Below are 19,740 nucleotides of genomic sequence, written 5' to 3' on the forward strand. Positions count from 1 at the left end.
CATCCCGGACACTCCGTTCCCAGACTTCAGAGCATGGGCTTGGCCTGTGCTGTCCCTGTGGATCCTGGCCATGAGGCAGGGCAGGGCTGGAAATGACACAAACACCCAGGAGATGCTGCGACAGAGAATTGCTCCCTGTGTAGTATCCACAGCAAAATCCTGTAGTGGACACCAGGATCACCATGTCTGACTCTCCTGCCTCTGGTGTTGGGTCTGAGCCAGAGGCAGAGGATGGACGAGCTGAGAGCAGGGAGGGAGCTGTCGCTGTGTGTGAATGCTCCAAAGGAGTACAGCTGCCTGGAGGGAAGCCCAGGGCAATGGCAAGGTAGGATGTGATGGGAAATGACCTCTGAGGGCAGCAGCAGGTTTTGGTTCAAAATTCCAGTGCTGTCAATCCACAGGTGGCAATGGGATTTGTTGTGGGACAAGGGTGACAACAGGAGTGGTTTGTCTGTTGGGTTCTGTGCCCAGTGCTCCCCTTGAAGTATAAAAACCCTGGATGATCAGCAGCCGATTCCCTCCCAGCCAGATTTCTCCCATCCTTCCACCTTCCTGCGTTTACATCTCAGGTTTCCCCTCTGTATTGGCTTTGTTTGGCACTGTTTTGGTAGCGGCGGGCTACAGAGAAGCAGAAGTCCATCGGCAGTGGAGGAGCCCACGCTGGAGCAGAGGCGTGCCCGAAGGAGGCTGTGGCCCCACCGGGAGCCTGTGCTGGAGCAGGGTCCTGGCAGGACATGCGGAGAGAGAAGCCCACGCGGGAACTGCCCATTCCTGACCCTCTGGAAGGGACCCACGCTGGGGCAGTGCATGAAGAGCTCCTTGGAGAAGGAGGACTTCTCCCGTGGGAGGAACCCCACCACAGGAGCAGGGGCGGAGTGTGAGCCCTCCTCTTGAGGAAGAAAGAGGAGCAGAGACAGCAGCCCCCATTCCCCGTCCCGCTGTCGGGAAGGAGGCGGAGGAAGCCAGGAGCGATTCCGAGCCGGGGACGAAGAGCGGAGCGGAGGGACGGTTGTCGGACATTTCCTTGCACGTCCTCACTGCCCCGCGGTGAGTTGCTGGGTGACAAACCCCGCTAGCTGCCAGCTCAGCCCGTCCCGCCCGTGTCCGCAGGGACGCCTCGGGCCGGCGGCGCTCAGGGCGCAGCCGCGCCGCATCACGTGGGCGGCGGGGCCGCGGCTGCTCAGGATCGGCTCCGGAGCCTCCGGGAACCGATCCCGTTCTGGCTCCTCCGGGAACGGATCCGCCGGAGCCTCCGGTTCTGCTCTTTCCTGGCTCGGCGGCGGCTCCGGTTTGGGTCCCTCCGGTTACAGCTCCTGCTCCAGCTCCTCCGGGCACGACTCCCGCTCCGGCTGCGGCTTCTCCGGGCGCGTCTCCTCTTCTCTCTCCGGTTTCTCCTCCGGACACAGCTCCGGCTTCTCCCCCAGACTCCCGGTGCGGCTGCTCCGGCCATGGGGGCTCTGGCGGGCGCGCCTCCGCCGTAAGCAGCATCGGCAGCAGCGGGACCCAGCGATGTTGCGGGGGTAGGTGCGGGTCTGGACGGGGAAGGAGTGGCGTCCTGTGCTGGGGCTCTGTGTCTCCGTAGAGTCCTGGAATGGTTTGTGTTGGAAGGGGTCTTAAAGTTCATCTTCTGCTGCCACGGGCAGGAGCACCTTCCACTAGACTGGGTTGCTCCTTGTCCAACCTGGTGGGGACACTTCCAGGAATGGGGCAGCCACGGCTTCTCTGGGAAATCCATTCCATCACCCTCAAAGGGAAGAAGCTGTGTGGAAGCCAAGTAAGGAGATGGAATACAGAGGCAGCAGCATCCCCAGATACAGGACTTGTCATTTCATTGCTGAGGCAAAGATAAGAAACGCTTATGTGTGTTCTGCTATAATATAATAACATAAAAATATAATAAACCACTGCCAGATGCTCTGCCAAACATTTGAGGGATGATGCTGAGCACACATGGGATGATGGGCCACTCTGGACTGATGCTGGTCCATGGTAGTGCAGGTCAGGTGTCCATCCCAGTGGCGATGGAAAAGTCAGGCTCTGCTCCCAAACCTGGGGGTAAGAGTTTAACCTGGAGAGAGCTGGAGACTGCTTGCACAGGAAACAACCCCGACGGATCAGTGCTGCAGGAAACATGTGGGGCCTGCTGGAAAAAGTGCAGATCCTGCACATTTTTTTGCTTTTTCTACAGAAACCAACTTTAGAAGGTTGTGGGGTGTTGGGGATTTTTTTTTTTTTTTTGTGTAGGTTTGCATTTCTTGTGCCAGTGCATGACTCTTAGGATATGATCCATTTTTCCTGGAAAGACAGCTACCAGTCAGCAAGAGAGGGAGTGTTTTTGATGATCCTTTGGTCTCTGGGATAGGATTTCAGAGCCCCACCTGGACATTGAGCAGAATACAGCATAGCCAAGGCTTTCATAGGGATTCTGTTTGCATGGTGTGGAGAAAGAATGAACTATTCCATCGTAGATGATTTTCCAGGATATGTTTTTGGCATTAAAGAGTGTGGGTGGGACTGTTTAATTCCTCCGTATCGTCCAGTTTTCTTCCGTAGCGTGTGGAAATACACTGAAATATCTGTCTCCTGAGACAACTTTCAGCTGAGAATTAGAGAGTCATAAAGGAACAACATGATTTTTCCTTCCTGTGGGTTAGATTAAGTGTATTTATATCAGTAGACTGGTAAAGTAGTGAAATTTGAATCAGTAGACTGTCCCTTTTCCTTGCTGCTCATTTTATTTATTATTTTTATCCTCCGTGCTCTGTTTTCCTTGCTCCTTTCTGGTGTGAATTCTTCCCAGTGTTCAGAGAGTTCTCCATGTGTGCTTTTCTACATGCTTTCCTATGACACCTGAGCTGATTTAGCTGGGAGCTGCAGCTTTGTTCCTTCTTTGGAAGGTGGCTGTGGACAGCTGTTGCTCTTGGACAGCTTAGGGGCACAGAAAGGGAGAAATTTGAGTGGAAAAGGTGATAGAACACTCTGGGACTGAGGAGATAAGCCCAGCCTGTATGGAGTCAGATGAAGGGGAAAGAGCATGGCCTGGCTGGAATGCAGGAGAGGAGAGCACAGAGATGGGGCAAAGGGAAGAGGAAAAAGTGAGCCTGAGCAAAAAGAGGTGATGGCTGCTCTGCAGGAGGAGGTGGTGGGTGAGGAGCAGTGTCCAGGAGTGTGGGAGGAGGTGCACGAAGAGAAGGGCACCAGAGCTCAGCTAGAGCTTGTGAGCCAGAGATAAGCAGCAGCCAGTTAATCTGCAGGGCAGTATCTGTGTCTGGGCAGGGCAGAAAACTTCCACGTGGGGAAGTCTTGGATACACTGCCCCGCCTTCAAATGGAGAGAGATTCCATGGGGAGAGTTCAGTGAGGAAGAGGAGAAATGCAAACACCACAGTGACAGCAGTACCCTGCATGCAGGCACTCAAATGATGTTTTCCATTCCTAAATCTTCTCCAGCCTGTGTTAATTTGGGAGTTGACAGAGCCCTACTGAGCACTGGGGTGCAGTGTCCTGAGTCACTCTTCTGGTTTCTTCTTTCTAGGACATCTGTTTGCTGGTCACTGAAACTAAAAAATAGGGCTTCAACTCAGCTTGGGGAAAATACACTGGTTAGACAGCTCTGTGGGGGATTTTGGTGAGAATAGGTGGGAAAATAGGTTAAAAATGAGTTAAAAATAGATCTTTTCCTTCTGAAGCAGATGCAGTGGGTAGAGGAAGGCTGGTTGGCAGCAGAGGGAAAGGGGCTCTTTATATAAAGAATCGGAAAGCTGCATTCTTTTTTTTTTTTTTGCTACTTCAGTAGGGAAGTCTGACCTTAGGTCTACTGGGTGTATCCTGGAATCCTAAAAATCTATCTGCAGGGTGTTTTTCTTGGACAGCAGGTGAGAATGGGATCCCTGGAGGAGCTGTCTTTCATTCTCCTGGTTATCCTCAGTTAATAAGGACACCCTGCCAAAAGGGTAAAGCACTTCCATAGGGTTGCAGGGCAGAGGAACAGGTGCAGCTGTTGCTGCCCAAATTCTTCCCCATCACTCTCCCTGCCTCATTCCTGTTGCCTGTGCCTGGGGCTGGATGTGTTGTGAGTGTTGGAGGAAGGCTCTGGATCACCCCCATGCTCATTTTCCCTGTGCTGTTACCCCCAGCCAGGTCAGTTTGGAGGAAGAGAGCCAGAATCCACCTGCTGTGGGACACTGGAAGCCCCTGATGCCGTCCAAAGGTGACAAGGAAGAGCCAGAGGGTGGATGCCAGGATGCTGGAGGTGCGCATGAACCCCAGTCCACGGAGCAGCTCAATGTGTCCCGGCTGCGCAGCTCCTCGGTGGAGATCCGTGAGAAGGGCTCAGAGTTCCTGAGAGATGAGCTGCACAAAGCACAGAAGGTGAGCCCCAGGGTTTTGGGGAACTCCTGGGGAGGGTGGCACAGGTTGGAGCAGAGGGGGCTTTCCTGGAGGTGGTGACAGGAATCTTGGGTCATGGATCAGCTGCTGGGGTTGCGGGGAAGGGCTGTGTTTGACAGGGTAGGGCAGGGCATCAGCATTTCTATCACTCTCCATTTCCTCAACAGGAGCTGAAGCTCAAGGACAAAGAATGTGAGAGATTGTCAAAAGTCAGGGAACAGCTGGAGCAGGAACTGGAGGAGTTAACAGCCAGCCTGTTTGAGGTACCAACCTCTTCCTTTCCCATAATTTTTTAAGCTAAGCCTACTTCCAGCTCCCTTAAGACAGGCTTTCCCTCCCTACTTCCAGCTTTCCTCACACAATTTCCTCCTCTCCCTTGTTGCTCTTTCCCACTTGGAGAAACAGAGCTGGCCAGTGGTGCTCGTGGAGCCTTTACCTGGATTTCCTTCCCCTTCTAGGAGCTGTGGTGTGGCTTAAAGAGCACAGTAGTTATGGTTCCAAAATGCGGGAATGCCTGGAGCTGGAGCCGTGCATAGCTCCCTGTCCTTCTCCATGCCTCCTCTGCAGTCTGGGCAGCTGCTCTGTAATAGAGATGATTCCCTGGCTCATCTCAGCCCTTGCTGGGGGTGGGAACATGCTGGATGTCCTCATCCACTCTGCTCCAATGAGTGTCCAGAAGGCTTTTTGGTTGTTGGTTTTGTTTTGGTGGTTTTTTGTTGTAATGGGATTCTTGCCAAGCTGTATCCTGGCAAAATCTTATTCACCAGCAGCTCTAATGTCTGGATCTGTCTGGATAATGAGGAAAGCCAGAGCCCATCTGTACCTTTGAAATGCAGGGCTGTGAGAGGCAAGGAAGCATTCCCTCCCAAAATTTTGGCTACCTGAGCACAGGGTGATCTTGGAGATCATGTAGCCAAGGGCTGTCCCCTTCCTTTGGTGGCCTTGGCCAGATGCTGTTTCCAGACTGCAGGGAGGCCCCAGCTGGGCTGCGTCCCGCTCCCCTCTTCCTGTGGGAGAAGCTTCTAAGGCAGTTTCCACCATTTGGCCCCCACAGCTCCTGCTGTGTCACAGCTATGCCTGGAGCAGTGTGACCAGCTGTTCCAAAAGGGGAGCAGGAGCAAAGTGCAGTAACAAGGCAGCAGGAGCAGGGCCCTCACCGTGACTGAGCAATGAGTGTGGATCAGGATCAGAGGCACAGGCAGCAGTCAGGGTCAGGAAGTCAGTGCAGGGATCACCCAGCAAGGCTGCAGTGACTGCAGGAAGCAGGCTGAGGGGAGGCTGGAGTCACAGCTGTTGGAATAGGGGCATGCACAGCTGTGGTGTGGAACAGGTGATTTCTAATGTCAAAGCAATTCCCAAGGGCAAAGAAAGGCAGGTCCTTGCTTCTGGCATTCTTCTCAGCAGCTTCTGTCAGTGAGAGATGACCTTGGCCAGCTAAGCTCCTTAACTTAGTGAGCTACACTCCTGGAAAGGGGATGCACTCCAGGCTCTGGCACTGGAAGCCTTCTCTGGGAAATTCTGAGGGAAGGCTCTGCACAGCTGAAGGAACAAACTCCCTGGATGTGGCAGGAATGTCTGTCCCCTTGTCTGGAACGTGTGATGTGACAGACCTGGGACCTGCCTTGTTGGCTGTGTGAGCTGGGGTGCAGCAGGTGGATTAAAACTCTCTCTGGTGCAGGAAGCCCACAAGATGGTGAGAGAAGCCAACACCAAACAGGCTGCAGCAGAGAAACAGCTCAGAGAGGCCCGGGGCAAGGTGAGTGACTCTTTGTGACTTCATTTTTGGGGTTGGTGTGGTGGCATCTCTGCCTAGCCTGGCCACAGGGCTGTTTGTTGGCTGAGCAGAGTGAAGTGCAGCTCCATCTCTCTGAGATGCTGTGGTCCCTTTCTAGCAGACACTTGAGTGAGAGGGAAAAGCCCTCACAGACCTCCTTGCATTGCAGTCTCCTGCTGATCCAGCTCTCACTAGGGAAGTGGATCCACAGAGAAATGATGAGTTCAATTCTTACAGCTCTGGGATGGAAGGATAGGGCAGGAACCTGGGGAGTTGGAATTTCCTGACATGGCTGCACCATAGGGCTGCTCAAATGGCTCCATCTTGAGGAGAGAGAAATTTCTTTGGAGTGATTTGTTCTGAAAAGAGCCTGGGACAAAAGGGGTAGATTCCCAAACAGTTGCTGTTTAAAATTCTGGATGATGGTGTCACTGGGAGGATGGGGAGAGGCTTTGTGGTTGGGCTTGTAGCTGCTTCCCTGTGGTTTCAATATTTGGTGGGATGCAGCAAACTGGAGTCCAGCAGGTGCTGAGGGTGACTCTTGCTTGTGTCCCCAGATTGACATGCTGCAGGCAGAGGTGACAGCCCTGAAGACGCTGGTGATCACATCCACGCCGTCCTCCCCGAACCGGGAGCTGCACCCGCAGCTGCAGAGCCCTTCCAAAGCTGGCTTCAGGAAGGGCCACGGGCGGAACAAGAGCACCAGCAGTGCCATGGTGTCAGCTGCCAGCCAGAACGTGGCTCCAGAGCCCGTCAGCCGGGAGTGCAGAGAGGTGGGTCAGGGACGTCGGCTGCGTCGGCTCAGAGCCGCCACTCTGGGAACTCTGGGCTTCCTACAGAGTCTGTGGTCTCACTGAGCAGCTGTTTGTGCCCTGTTCCCTAAATTTGTGCTGAGGCAGGCACTGGAGTGCTTCCTTTTGTGGGGTTTCCTCTTTGTTGGGACAGGAAGCAGTCGAGGGATCACTGAGGGGCAGATCCAGGGGTGCCAGTGCTGTGAGCAGATGTGGAGATCTGCTGAGCAGAAGCCAGTTCCATTAGCCAGATGTGGCTTCCCAGCTGTCCTGGGAAGCAAATAGGAGGCACTTGATCAGGAAAAATGAAACTGAAGAAGAATGTACTGCAGGAATATGATTTTTTTGGGAGCTGCAGCCTGTGTCATGAAGAATTATTGAGGGAATACAAAGGCTTGGTAAAAATTTGGATCTGTCATTTCTTCATGGAAGCAACTTCCACAGGGTGGAAATCTCCTGTGGTTTCAAATCTCAGGGCTCAGCCTCCAGAGTGCCCAGTGTTATATATCAAGGATGGGAAGGTTTTTTGTCCCTCAGAATCCTTATGGAAGAAGTGATAAAAGGGAACCTGGTGTGCAGAAAGTTGGTGCTCTATGGGAAAGATCTTAAATTTGGCCTAAAAATGGTAATTTCTGTTCCCTTTCTGCACCTCAAGCTGAAGTCTAAAGATATGGCTTGTGGCCCTGTGGTGCCTTGAGGACTATGCTCAGTTCCTGCAGGGAAGGACTTGAGCCTTTCTCTGTATCTCATGTTTTTACCTCCCTCTTTGCTTGTCTCTCTAAACCTCTTCCTTCACTGTCTGTCTCTCCCTCTGCCTCCAAGTCTGGTTTCCCTGCTCTCCTCTCCCTGCTCCTTTGCATCCTCCCTGGGAAGGCTATCCACATCACCTATGAGCCAGGCTGGCAGGCCTTGGGAGCAGATGCTTCCTCCTCCTCCTCTTCCTCACGGCAGGTAACCAGCCTTTGGGAATGGGTGGGACCCACCTGCCTCTCACACTTCCAGCCTTTCAGTTCAAGCTTCCTTTTATGCTAATCTCCATTTTTGTTTTCCTCCATTTTTTTTTTTACATCCTGTGGCTCTGAAGCTGTTGCTGGTCCCAGGTGAGCAGTGTCCATGGCACAGAGGGGATGTGCTGGAATCTGGACTTTTCCAGCTGTGTTCACTCATGTTCTTTGTGTTGCTCAGCTTAGTTTTATTTTTTCCTTTCAGAAGCTTTTGTTGGGCTTGTAGGAGCTGCTCTGTGTCACTCAGGTTGGTGCTTTGCCCAGTGATCCATCTGGGATTTAAATGCCAGATCCCACAGAGTCTCCTCTTGCCCCTCATCATTTGTGCCACGGGTTGAGCGTGCACTTTGTCTATTCAGTAGTTGTGTGGTGGCTTTCCTGCAGCCACAGGAAGGAGGAAAAGCTACTGGAGGAAAATGGGATAGAGAGGTGCCTGCAGGCTTCTGGCACACACAGCCCAGGGTGGCTATGTCACTCTGGCACAGAACTGCTGCTGGGTGGGACACAAGAGATCCTTGGAGCCAGGCAGCTTCCCTCAGATACTTCTGTGATGTCTGAGCCTCTCCAGCTGCAGAGCAGATGTTTCATGGGTTTCCTGCATAGTATCAGGTACTTTCTGACAAGCTATTCCTCTCTCTTCGTGCTCCTCTTGGACACTCGCTGCAGGTCGACTCCATTTTATTTGCCGAGTTCCAGGCCTGGAAGGAATCTCCAACTTTGGACAAATCCTGCTCCTTCCTAGACAGAATTTACCGAGAAGATGTAGGACCTTGTCTGGACTTCACCAAGCAGGAGGTGAGTGCTGGAGAAGCAGGAGCAGCTGGCAGCTCTGGAGTGTTACCTTCCTGGAATTCATTCCTGCTCTCCCTTGTTTTGCTGCAGCTGTCGGAGCTGGTGCGAGTGGCAGTGGAGCAGAACACCCTCACCATCGAGCCAGTGGCTTCCCAGACTGTCTCTGTGGGGAAGGTGGCAGTAGAAGAATGTGGTGGCCCCAAGTAAGGACCATGTCTCCCTGCCTTGTTCCCTCCTTGCTGCTGGTTTGTCCCCTGTCATGGAGTGGTGTGACAGGCAACTTGGGGCCACCTCCCACTAGCAGGAGTGATGTGATATTCCAAACAAAGAGGAGGGATTTTATTCAGATATTAAATTTAAGTCCTTTCTTACCTTCTGTGGTGTCCCTGTGACAGAAGAGACGTGCAGGTTTCCTACCACTTTCCTGCAAATTATTCCCCAAACAACCCATCCTGTGTTTATCAGTTTCCTTTTGATTTTTAAAATATTTTTTTTGTCTTCACAGTGGCTTCCGGTCACAAATCGTAACGTAAGTGAAATATTTATTGTTCAGCCAGCGATCAAAGGTCTGTGGAGCATTAACAAGTCACTAACTCAGCGCCATGTGGCAGCTTGGAGGTTTTTGCTGAGCTGACCTAACTATTTAACTCTGTCTAAATTCCACCCAGGCAGGAAGGGAAGGAGCCCGTCGGCAATAAAAGACCCAAAAGGAATTTGTTCCCTTTTTTCCCAGATGCAAAACACTGATTTTTATGGCTATTTTGGTTTGTTTGATTGTGATAGCTGTGGTTTTAAACCAAGTGGTACTAATCAAGCAAGAGTCACTCTTTTCCAGGATGTTGCAATGCTCAAATATGTGGCTTCTTACAGGTATCTTGTTTACAAGGTCTTGGGTCATCCTGCACCTCTTGGGAGTTCAGTCTCCTTAGGTTGTGTTAATATTTGGTAAATGATTACTTCTCCTTGCATCTGGACACTTGGATCCCGTGTTTCCACTCTTGGCTAATGTTTGCCTTGAGAGCAGTGAAAAACAAGCCCAGGGACAAGCTCAGAAGCTCTCTGAAACATTTGCTCCCCTCTGCTGTCACCTCCTGTGGCTCCCCAGAGAAGGTTTTTTGCAGTTTGGGAGTGATGTTCCTCTTCCTACTGAGTCACTGAGGAATGTGGTGATGACTGCGCTAGTAAATTCTGCTTTATTGCTTTAAGTGGTGATGGGAATCATCTGCCTTACAAATAGCAGGAGAAAAGGGAAGAAAATAAAGGAATGCTGCACCCCTTGCTGATGATTGTATGGAAAAGGCTGTTTTCACCCTCTGAAATCTCAAAACTGGGAAGCCAAGCTCCTTTCCTGTCTGCTTGAGGAGGGGTTGGCTTGTTTTGAGTTCTTGGTATGTGCAAATCCTGCTCAAATGCTGGATTTACCTGTTTTGAGGCCAGCTTTGGTGCCCACCCAGCATGTTTACATCTCACCAGGAAAGCTGATACACCTGAGCCTGCCCTGGAATGTGGGGGACATGTGCAGAGACCAGGGGACATTGAGGCTCTGCTCCAGTCTCACTTCTGTAATATTACCTGTGGTTTCCTCTGGGGCTGTGTGTCAGGGAAAAGGTGCTTTCATCTAAAAGCTCCTAAACTTGCCATTTATGGAATACTTCCAGAAGCAAAAGAATATCAGCCAAGGAGTTTTTTTCCCTTTCCTCACGCTGCCTGACCCAGGGGGGGCTCCTGATCTCTCACTTCCATCTCTCCAGGTGGCTGAATTTCTGGATCTGTGCGTTGCCACTGGATTGCTGAAGTGCTTTTCCCCTTTCTGCAGGAAATGTGCTCTGAGCGGCCTCCCCAGGACTTGCAAGCACCGGATCATGCTGGGGGATTCTGGGAATTACTACTACATTTCCCCTTCCTGCAGGGCCAGGGTGAGTTCTTCACCTCCTCAGGGTGCCTTGACCCTCCAACATCATTCCATGCCCTGCACTGGGCGAGTTCCTGGGGGTCAGCCCTGGAATTGAGGAAAAACTGTGGGAATTGAGGTTGTTCCTGAGGTTGAGGTAGCTCTTAGTTGGTGATTAGGGGGCAGATCCAGCTCTTCCTTCTGCTTTCAGATAACCTTCAGTTCACTTGCCATGATTTCATTCAGTACAGAGCTTTGATTGTTTGGCTCTATTGTTATTATTTAATTCCCCTTTGTAAAGCACAATGATTTTCTGCTCTTTGGAAGCTGTTGCTGTTCCAGTCAGATCCTGGCTGTGGGAACAAACTGTCCTTTCTGTGGAGGGGAGGGAGATAATTTTTTAATGTTGCTGTTGGGGCTCTTGTTCAGAGGAGGATTTTAGAAGTTATTTCTTTCCTGAGCTGCATTTTTGAAGAGCTGATCCCACAAAAAGTTGGTTTCTGTGCATGGGTTTGACTCATTTTCATCATTTACACCAAAGTAATGTCTCAAATCTTTGCTCCTTTTTTTTTCCTTTCTCTGTCACCCAGATCACAGCAGTGTGCAACTTCTTCACCTACATCCGCTATATCCAGCAAGGCCTGGTGAGGCAGGATGGTAAGAGCTGGCTCGAGGGGATTGCTTTCTGTGGAGGCAGCTGAGAGGAATTGGGAGGAGCTGTTTGGATTGACAGGAGTGGGATTGGCTGGGGGTGTCTTTGAGAAGCAGATAAATGACAAAAGAGAGGCATGAGGGGAGCATCTCTTCCTTCCTTGTCAGCTTCCTGGGAGCTTTGCTCAGGGGTGGAGCTGGTAAGGGGTAACCTGGTGGGCCTGTCCTGCTTCCCTTCCCTCTGGGAGTGCTGGGAGCACAGCAGAGCAAGAGCTGGTGGCAGCTGTGCCCTCCTTACTGATTTTTTGGTGTTTTTTTTTTCCCTTCTCTGCCCCCATTGTGCTTTGCAGTGGAGCTGATGTACTGGGAGGTCATGCGGCTCCGGAGGGAGATGTCTCTGGCCAAACTTGGATTTTATCCCCGTGAGATGTGAGCAGAGCCCTGAGCCTGGAGGAAACTGCTCTTGGAGGAAAGGCTTGGAGTGCAGTGCCTGTCCTGCTCCCTCCCACCTTCCCTCTGCCGGGAGCAAGGAGCAAGACGCACAAGTTCCACCTTCTGCTGTCCCACTCCTCCAAGTGTGACTGGAATGCAGCTGTCACACTGCCCCTGGAGCTGGGCTGGCCCTGGCTGCTCCAGGATGGCCGTCCATGGACTCTGGAGTCTCCTATATGTAGTATATATCCATTTTTTTAAACCCTTTTGTTTTTATATGCAGCCTGCTTTGTCATAACCCAAGGCCAAGCCTGTGCAGGGTGGGAATTCTGGACCTTCCTTGTGATCCGGTCTGCCAGGACAGATGCTGGCTGTCTGTTCCACTTGTTTTTTTGGGATGTAGGGGGTGCTGTCCCTGAGATTCTGCTGACCACAGCAGCCCTGAAAATGCCAGCAGAGCACAATAATCTTGAACAGTTTGTTTCCAAGTACTTCCTTGTTCCTTTTCAAGGAGCCTGCAAGAGAAGCTTGTTGCCAGCGGAGTCACAAAGAGGGATTTGTTCCTGTTTTTAGCTGGATGTTTGGCACTGGGTTATGCAGGCTGGGGAATGGCTGGGGCTGTGCACCTGGGGCCTCCAGCAGAAGAAAGGGAGCAGGGAAATTCCCTAACTCCCAGCAGGCTGCAGGATTTTTTCCCCTGGACTAGGGAATCTACTCGAGTTGTCAGAGGCTGATGCAGGATCCTGTGACAGTCCCTGGTGTGAAGTCTCCCATGATGCTCCTAAACACAAACCTCACTCACAAACAAGTCTTGGAGCTGTTCCTGCTCTTGGGGGAGCTTTGGGCAGTCCTGTTCCCACTCTTCAGGCAGAGCCCTTGCCCCAGCTTGGGTTCTTTGTGTCTCCAGAGGGGGCATGCCCAGTCTCAAAGCCCAGAGATTCCTTCCCAGTGTTACATCAGAGCTGGAAATGCCTGTCCGCTGGGAATCATGACTTTTCCTGGGCTGCCATTCCCTGGTGAGGGAATCTGAGACCTCTTTGTGTGCCCATGAGGAATGTGGCTAAGGCTCCTGCCTGCCCCAAAATGTGCTGGGAGGGAGGGATGTCACTGGAGCTGTAGGAATGCACAGGCCTAACATATCCTGAGCCCAGACCCAGGTTTATTAAAGCCATGACAGTATTTTGTAGCTAATTTAGCCTTTTTTTCAGTGACTCTGGAATCAGCTCAGCCATCTCTCACTCTGGGGTTTCCACTTCTGACAGGGTTGTCACCCTGTCCCTCTGCCACCCTCAGCAAGCTGGTGCCCATCCTCAGCTCCATAATTCCCTTCTCTCCTGAAGGATGTTACAGTAGGAACTTGATTTTCTTCCACTGAGCTGCTGGATTTTGTCTAGGGGAGAGAGAAATAACACAGCTTTGGTTTTCCCAGCTGTGGATTTCAGCTCAGGTGAATTCCACCCCTGGAATTTCTCCCTGCATCTCTTCCCCTATTCTTTCTCTCTCTCCATGTCTTCCTGTGCCGTGGGCTGCTACACTGCACAAACATTGCAGCACTGGGAATGAGATGATCTCTCTGGCCTAGGAAGTGTTTTGGTTTGTGGGATATTTTTTTCCCCTTGGTGTCACATTGAAAAGCACTTTGAGACAGAAGGAACTGGAGCAATGCCTTGTCTGAGGTTGTCTTGCATTTCAAAGCAGAGAACAATTTGTGAAGGAAAATGAAGTCACTCCGTTAGCAGCGGGATGGTTGCACCCTGCTCTTTCATAAAGGAAAATAAACATTTGCTATTAATCTCTACAAGCCTGGTTGGAGTTGGAGGGTTGGGGTGTTTGGGGTTCAAGATAAAATTCTACAGGCTGGTGTTTGGGGTGCTTTTATTCATCACAGCAGGTACCTGTACTTCCTGAGGGAAGCTGAGGCTTCTCCTGCTCGGTTGTGTCTCCTTTAATTTGCTGGCTAGAAGCACTGCACGGGTGCTGGGTAATTGGAGGGTCTTTCTTCCTCTTTCCTGATCAGTCTCCCCCTTCTCCTCTCAGCAGGCAGAGGTTTTGGGTCGTTTTGGTTTCACTAAAACCTTTTGCTCTCCTCCCTGCTTGGCTCTGCACATTAACAGGGAAGATCTCATCCCCTCTGGGAGATGACAGTGGGAGAGCTGTGTGCAGAAAGGGATTTAATTTCATTTTCAATGAAAAAGCCGTGCAGGAATCTGGTTGTGCAGCACAGTCAGGCAGCCACGAGAGGGCACAGGCAGCCCAGGCACGGACTGTCCTCCCTCCCTCATTCCCTCCCTGGGAGAATGGAGCATCTCCAGGTGCCACCTGCTCCTGACCCTCCCTACAGCCTCTTGACAGTAAAACATTCCTACAGCTTCCCTGCACTGCTGGGAAAGGGAATTGGGCAGCTGGAGAGTGGAAAGGAAGGATTTGGATTTCTGTTAGGGATGGTCAGGTGAGACACTGGGAATGCTTTCCTGAGTCTGGGTCTTTCAGTGGAATGTCAGCAGGCATTGCTGTCAGAAACTTCCCTGTGACATTGGCTCCCAAGCTTCTAAGGTATGAGAAGACATCATGTCCTCTATTCCCAGCCTTTTCCACCAAAACTTTCCTGCTCTTTTTCCCCTCATTAATAAACCAGGGTTTGAGCAGAGTCTCTGGGTCCTCTGGTACCTCCTGCAATCTTCCTTGCACCTATTTACCCCCACACAGGGTCTGCCAGCCTGTCCTGGGCTGAAATAAAGAGCTTAAAAGGGATGGGAGTTCAAAAAAATCTGCTTTTATAGATGTGTTTGACTTGCTTGATTTTATTTTCATCCCTGTTTCCTTCAGGTTTGGGAGAGAAAAGGGATATTTAGATGATAGTGGAGGTTAGTGTTGAGCACAGTGAGGTGCTTCTAAGCATTTGGATATTACTATTTGAGAAAGTTGGATTTAGACCAGAGATTTGGTTGCTCCTGGCAGTTCCCTGTGTCTGCTGGCTGTGTCCTTTCCCTGCTTGTGGAATTACTCCAGCTTTGCTCAGGGCTGTAAATCATGCTGTCTTTGCGCAGCTGGTCAGGCTGCCCCCACCCACACACAGAGACCGATGGTTCCTGTTCCCAGGAACAACAAATGAAAGATTTTAAGTTTTTTTATTATTATTTGCTCCAGGTGCAATCAAAGAAAAGAGAGAAGATAAGCAGCTGGCCTCGGAAAAGTCAGGACTTTCCATGCTTTCCTGAGCTTCCTGTAGGATGAATCCATCGAAGCAGAGAGGATTCCCTGCAGAACAGGCAGCACTGGGCCAGCCAGGAGGAAATTCCAGTCATTTTGGACATTCAGGGAGTGTGGCCCTGCCAGGAAAAAGTCAGATGTCCTGGCACAACTCTCAGTGTGCACGTGGCACCCACGGCTGGGGCTGGCCAGCTCTGCCAAGGCAACCTGTTCCTAATAGGAGCAAATCCCTGTGGTGCCACCAGTGCTGGGAGCCAAGGGGTCAGATTTGCTGTTTGTCATGTCAATATTCCCATGTTTGTGCAAGGCTCACTGGGCTGAGCTGGAAAGTTGACTTTAGCCAGGCTGAGAAGGCAGCTGGACTTCATGCTGGTTTATATAACTTCCAGAGAATGTTTCACCTCCTTTGGGAGTGGATTAGGATGGAAAGGGAATGTAGAGAAAATGAGACTCAGCCTAGTTGTGGGCCGGATGTGAGGGGAAGAAGGGAAAATGGCTTTGGAATGGCCTTAAGATGAAGGAGGGTAGATTTGGATGAGATATAGGAAGAAATCCTTCCCTGCAAAAGTGAGGAGCCCTGGCACAGGTTGCCCAGAAAAGCTGTGGCTGCCCCTGGATCCCTGGAAGTGTCCAAGGCCAGGTTGGATGGGGCTTGGAGCAGCCTGGGACAGTGGAAGGTGTCCCTGCTCATGGCAGGGGTTTGGAATGAGATGGGCTTTGAGATCCTTTCCAACCTAAACCATTATGGGATTCTGTGATAAATCTGAGCTGCCAGTGGTGTCCTAGCTCAGGAGATGAAATAGCACTGGCTGGAGTGATGGAGCAGAGGGACAGCAGGGAAGGTTCAGGAAAGAAGAGGCACTCCTTAGCTTTTGTTTGGTTTAATCCTGAAATTATTCCCCTTGAAGGAGAAAACATAGCTGCACAGGAAAAGCAGAGTCTCTGATACAAATCTGGTTATTTACAAGTGACTCCACCAATGGAAAAGCCATTTGTGCAGGAGTAGAAGCCAAAACAGCTCTCCATGGGACTGTGTCAGAGGGGAGCTGGGAGAAGGAGACTGAAGGTGGAGGTGTTCCCCAAGATTTGCAGTGGAAGCCCCAGCACTCAGTCCTGCTCACAGAGCTTCCAGGGATATCTGTGTGGGCACACAGAACATCCTGCTAATTAACTCTGCTAATGCTTCTGGTTTCTGCTTTCTCTCTGGTTCTGGGACTGCAGGCTTCCCTCTGACAGATGTAGCCATGGGATTGGCTCAAGGACAGCTCCCTGCCCTTAATTCCCCTGGCTCACTGTGCTAATTCTGCTCTGTTAATCACCCTAGAGTCAATTTAAGGTGCTTCATGCCAAAGGACACTTATGTGGGTCACAGCTCAGTGACACCTTTGCTCTTTCTGCGTCAGCACCTGGACAGAGGTCACTTGTTGCTTGCCTTTGGTGACCTTCCCCTTTGTCAGGTCACCTGTGCCATTTGGCAAAACCAGGAGGAAGGAGGGAAGCACCAACCCAACTTTCCATCAAACTGATAAATAATGTCTCAAGAGATCTGGAGCTGTGTCTGATGGTCCCATGGTGCTTTCAGACAAGGAAAGTTTTGCAACCACCCCAAAATTTTGGCCACTTAGTCCTTAATTGGAGAGGGAAATTTGGTTCCAAACCTGATTAATTTCACACTGGAATAATGTGTAAGTGGAGAAGACCTTGTGAGCTGTGTTTGAGTAGTGCCTGAACCAACTGAGTTGGGAAAACCTAAAAAAAAAAAAACAAAAAAAAAAAACAACCATTTTCCTGTTGTCAGCAGTTGGGCATTGCTACTTTCTTCTTACTGTGCTTAAAAGCCTGGCTTTACACATTCAAAATAGCCAAATGAGTTAAACCCTCTCTCTTTCTGCAGCACGTGGGACTCATCCCTGTGCCAACACCACCACATCCAGGAGAGCTTCTCTAAAACCATTTACTAAATATTTCAATAGAGACCTTTAAAACTGTTCCTCTCTGTTTAGAGAGACATTGCAGAAAGGAAATTGCTTCTGAATCTCTGTCTGCTGTTTTGTGTTGGATTAATTTGTGTATCATAGGGCAGAGCAGGCTCAACGTCTTTTTGCTTTTAATTCTTTATTTTATGCAGACAAAACCATTCCCAGGGAAGGTTTGGGCTTGAAGGGATCTCTAAAGATCATCCAGCTCCTGACTTGCCCAGAAGCTCCTGCTGCACCATTCAAGCCCAGACATCCTGTTACTGTGGAGCTGTTGGTTTTCTGCAGGGAGGTGGAGGAGTCATCTTGCTGGAATGCTGCTGGAACACTGTGGCTTCACCATTCCTTGCCCTCTAGTGCTGTTGGATTCCGTTTCACTTGCATACCTTCACCAAATCAGGTGTTCAGTTTTAGACTCAGTGAGCTCCAGCATGATGGGGAGACAAGAATGAGCAAGGCATGGAATTGGAGTTGGCAGCAGTGCTTTGATTTCTGGTCACACTTTATTTCCCCCTCCCCAGGGTGATGGTGAAGCACAGGCTGTGCTGCTTTGCTCCATTTGGGGTTGTGAGCATGCCCTAAAGGTTTGTGGGCATGCAAAGGGTGATAATTTCAGCTCTGAGTGATTTACCTGGAGATGCTGGACCAGGAACTGGCCCCAATTGAGAAACCAGAAGCATCTTCAGCTCAGAACCCAAACTTCCAGGTTTTATTAGCATCTCTCAGCAATAAGGGAACAAAACACACGAAGTGCAATGTGGCTTCTATATTTTCTAGAAAAACCAACTGCTGCTTAATGAAGGCCAGGTTAATTGAGGCCAATTAAATTAATCAGGCAAGTGAACCAGCCACACCCATTCTGAGGAGGATGGGTGCCATCACAGGCAATTACTGTGATTAATCCTCTCATTGTCATCCCCACAGCCAGCACCTGGCCAAGAAGTTGGGGAGTTACCTAACTGTGCTCAGGAGGATGCTGCAGGCAAAGGTGGTGCTTCCAGGTGAGGATCCTCTGCTTGGCCTTTTCCCACTCCTTTCTCAAATTTCTGCTGATCCTCCCTTGACCTGAGCAGCCTGGGCTTGACCTTCAAACCTCAGAGGTTGGCAGAAGGTGGAAAAGCTCTGACACGGGGTATTTTAGAACACATCATCATTCACCCCAGTGAAACTTACATTTGTACTCTCCAACCTCTGGGGAGGGTAGATAACATATTTATTTTTATTTTATATTTTATTATATGTTCTGCTGTGTGGGAATTATTCACCTCCTGGCTCACCCTCGAATTCTGGATTATTCCCTTCATACTCTTTACATTGTGATTTCCAAATGGATAAGTGTGTGGCACCTTACAGCAGCGCCAACAATGCTCTGTTCTGTAGAAACCCTAGGACAGAGGGATGGTGTATGGAGGACTCAGAATGGAAGTGTTTTTATGTGATATTTGAGGAGTTTAGGCTAATTTTTCAATAAAATATATGTGATAACATTATATAACTCAGCACAAACACTGAAAAAGAGGGTTTTTCAGAGGCTGAGCTTGCTCTTGTTTTTTTGGGGGGGTTTTGTTGGTTTTTTTTAACAGAGTTTTAAAAACCTGTTGCAAGAAGGAAGCTTACAAATGTGGCTGCCCCATCTCTGGAAGTGTTCAAGGCCAGCTTGGAGAGGATAAAAATTGTACATCTGAACACCATGAAGCTGTTTCTCCCCATGCTGATGCCACACACAAATTATGTTGTGAAGAAATTTCCTGAAACCTCTAGAACTGGGCCCCTGCAGAGTAAGTAAAACATGATTTTTTTTTTTTAAAGCAATACTGTTCATGGATGAAGCTATTGATTTGTAACAGTTAATTTTTGTGTAACAGCCACCTGTGTTTGCATTAGGGGAACCTGTTTGTTCTGGGATGAAATGAAAGCCCTAAAAACAGGGTCATTTTCTGCTTGGAGTTCTGTGACACCTCGTGGCACCTGCTTTTGGGCAGGATAAGTTTGCCTATGGAGCAATTCCTTTGGACTCTGGCAAGCTCCAGTGTTGGTTTTAGGGGGTAGATAAGGATAATCTGACCATCACTTTGTCTCCTGACCCTGGAGAGCCTTTGTCTGCCCCTTCACCTAATGGGACACGTTTCAATGGGTTCATTTGGCAGAACCAGCTCTGTTAAAGCCTCTGGGCTGAGCTCAAGACAGTTTTGACCTAAAATCCACTGCTGGTGTTGACCCAAAACCCACCAGAGCATCGGATGGAGCTGTGGGTTGGAAAAGCTGCTGCAAGGTCCTCACTACACCCCAGGATGAGCCATGAATGGGCACAAAATGGACTTTAAGAAAATTGAAATATGTTTCTATGAAGTTTTCACAACAATGTTGGTCTCAGTTGCTTTCTCAGACAGTCTGGAGGCTGAGTTTGAGTGGCCAGGCAAATCTTTGACAGGAAAATCTCCTTTCCTTTGATGTTTGTTCCCAGCATGAAGGGAAGCAGCAGCATTGGTCCTGAGATTGTGAAGGCTAATAAAGCAATCATCTGTGCTATTAAAGTCAATGGTATCAAAGTAATTCCACTAATTTCACCACATGAAATGGAAAAAGGATTTTCCACACTCACTGGCTAACAGCTCCTCCATAAAAAGCCCCAGGAAAACCAAGGGAAGCCATAATAAGCAAGTCTGATCCCAGGTCCTTTTTTAGTTTGTTTCCACAGTGTTTTTGTCTTGAGATCTGTTTTTAAACTGCTAAAAAAAACAGTTACAAGGCTAAATCTGAAATTGGAGCTTGAATCACCCTTTATGTCATCACCCTTTATGTCAAATCCTACCCTGACTCTTTACAATTCT

The 19,740-nt window shown here is 49.9% G+C and overlaps 1 protein-coding gene and 1 long non-coding RNA gene across 5 annotated transcripts; both read left to right on the top strand.

Annotated features, from left to right (window-relative positions):
- Nucleotides 1–259: 259 nt before the first annotated feature.
- On the top strand, nucleotides 260–13,490 carry RAB3IL1 (RAB3A interacting protein like 1). Of its 4 annotated transcripts, XM_084208266.1 has the most exons (14): nucleotides 260–325; nucleotides 4,136–4,370; nucleotides 4,556–4,651; nucleotides 6,067–6,144; nucleotides 6,720–6,935; nucleotides 7,776–7,904; nucleotides 8,038–8,053; nucleotides 8,163–8,204; nucleotides 8,624–8,752; nucleotides 8,840–8,952; nucleotides 9,255–9,278; nucleotides 10,566–10,665; nucleotides 11,231–11,297; nucleotides 11,642–13,490. In XM_084208266.1, exons 1-14 carry the CDS (start codon nucleotides 318–320, stop codon nucleotides 11,715–11,717), a joined length of 1,329 nt encoding a protein of 442 aa, XP_084064392.1. In that variant the 5' UTR covers nucleotides 260–317; the 3' UTR covers nucleotides 11,718–13,490. The 4 variants fall into 4 exon arrangements, with proteins under 4 accessions (XP_084064392.1, XP_084064393.1, XP_084064394.1 ...); XM_084208267.1 differs by lacking the exons at nucleotides 260–325; nucleotides 8,038–8,053; nucleotides 8,163–8,204 and adding an exon at nucleotides 1,170–1,520; XM_084208268.1 differs by lacking the exons at nucleotides 260–325; nucleotides 8,038–8,053; nucleotides 8,163–8,204; nucleotides 9,255–9,278 and adding an exon at nucleotides 1,170–1,520.
- Nucleotides 13,491–17,215: 3,725 nt separating this feature from the next.
- Nucleotides 17,216–19,360, top strand: LOC311155262. The gene is made up of 3 exons (XR_014616251.1): nucleotides 17,216–17,910; nucleotides 18,493–18,687; nucleotides 19,057–19,360. It is a non-coding gene; the product is annotated as an uncharacterized lncRNA (long non-coding RNA).
- Nucleotides 19,361–19,740: the final 380 nt, after the last annotated feature.

This window comes from Fringilla coelebs (genome assembly GCF_963513975.1).
Source record: "Fringilla coelebs genome assembly, chromosome: 6".
Taxonomy (NCBI): Eukaryota; Metazoa; Chordata; class Aves; order Passeriformes; family Fringillidae; genus Fringilla; species Fringilla coelebs.

What these genes read in the sequence shown, in the direction of transcription:
- RAB3IL1 (XM_084208266.1), top strand. An exon ending in TGGACTTCACCAAGCAGGAG is followed by an intron (nt 8,753 to 8,839) that starts GTGAGTGCTGGA and finishes GTTTTGCTGCAG; the next exon opens with CTGTCGGAGCTGGTGCGAGT. An exon ending in CCCCTTCCTGCAGGGCCAGG is followed by an intron (nt 10,666 to 11,230) that starts GTGAGTTCTTCA and finishes TCTGTCACCCAG; the next exon opens with ATCACAGCAGTGTGCAACTT.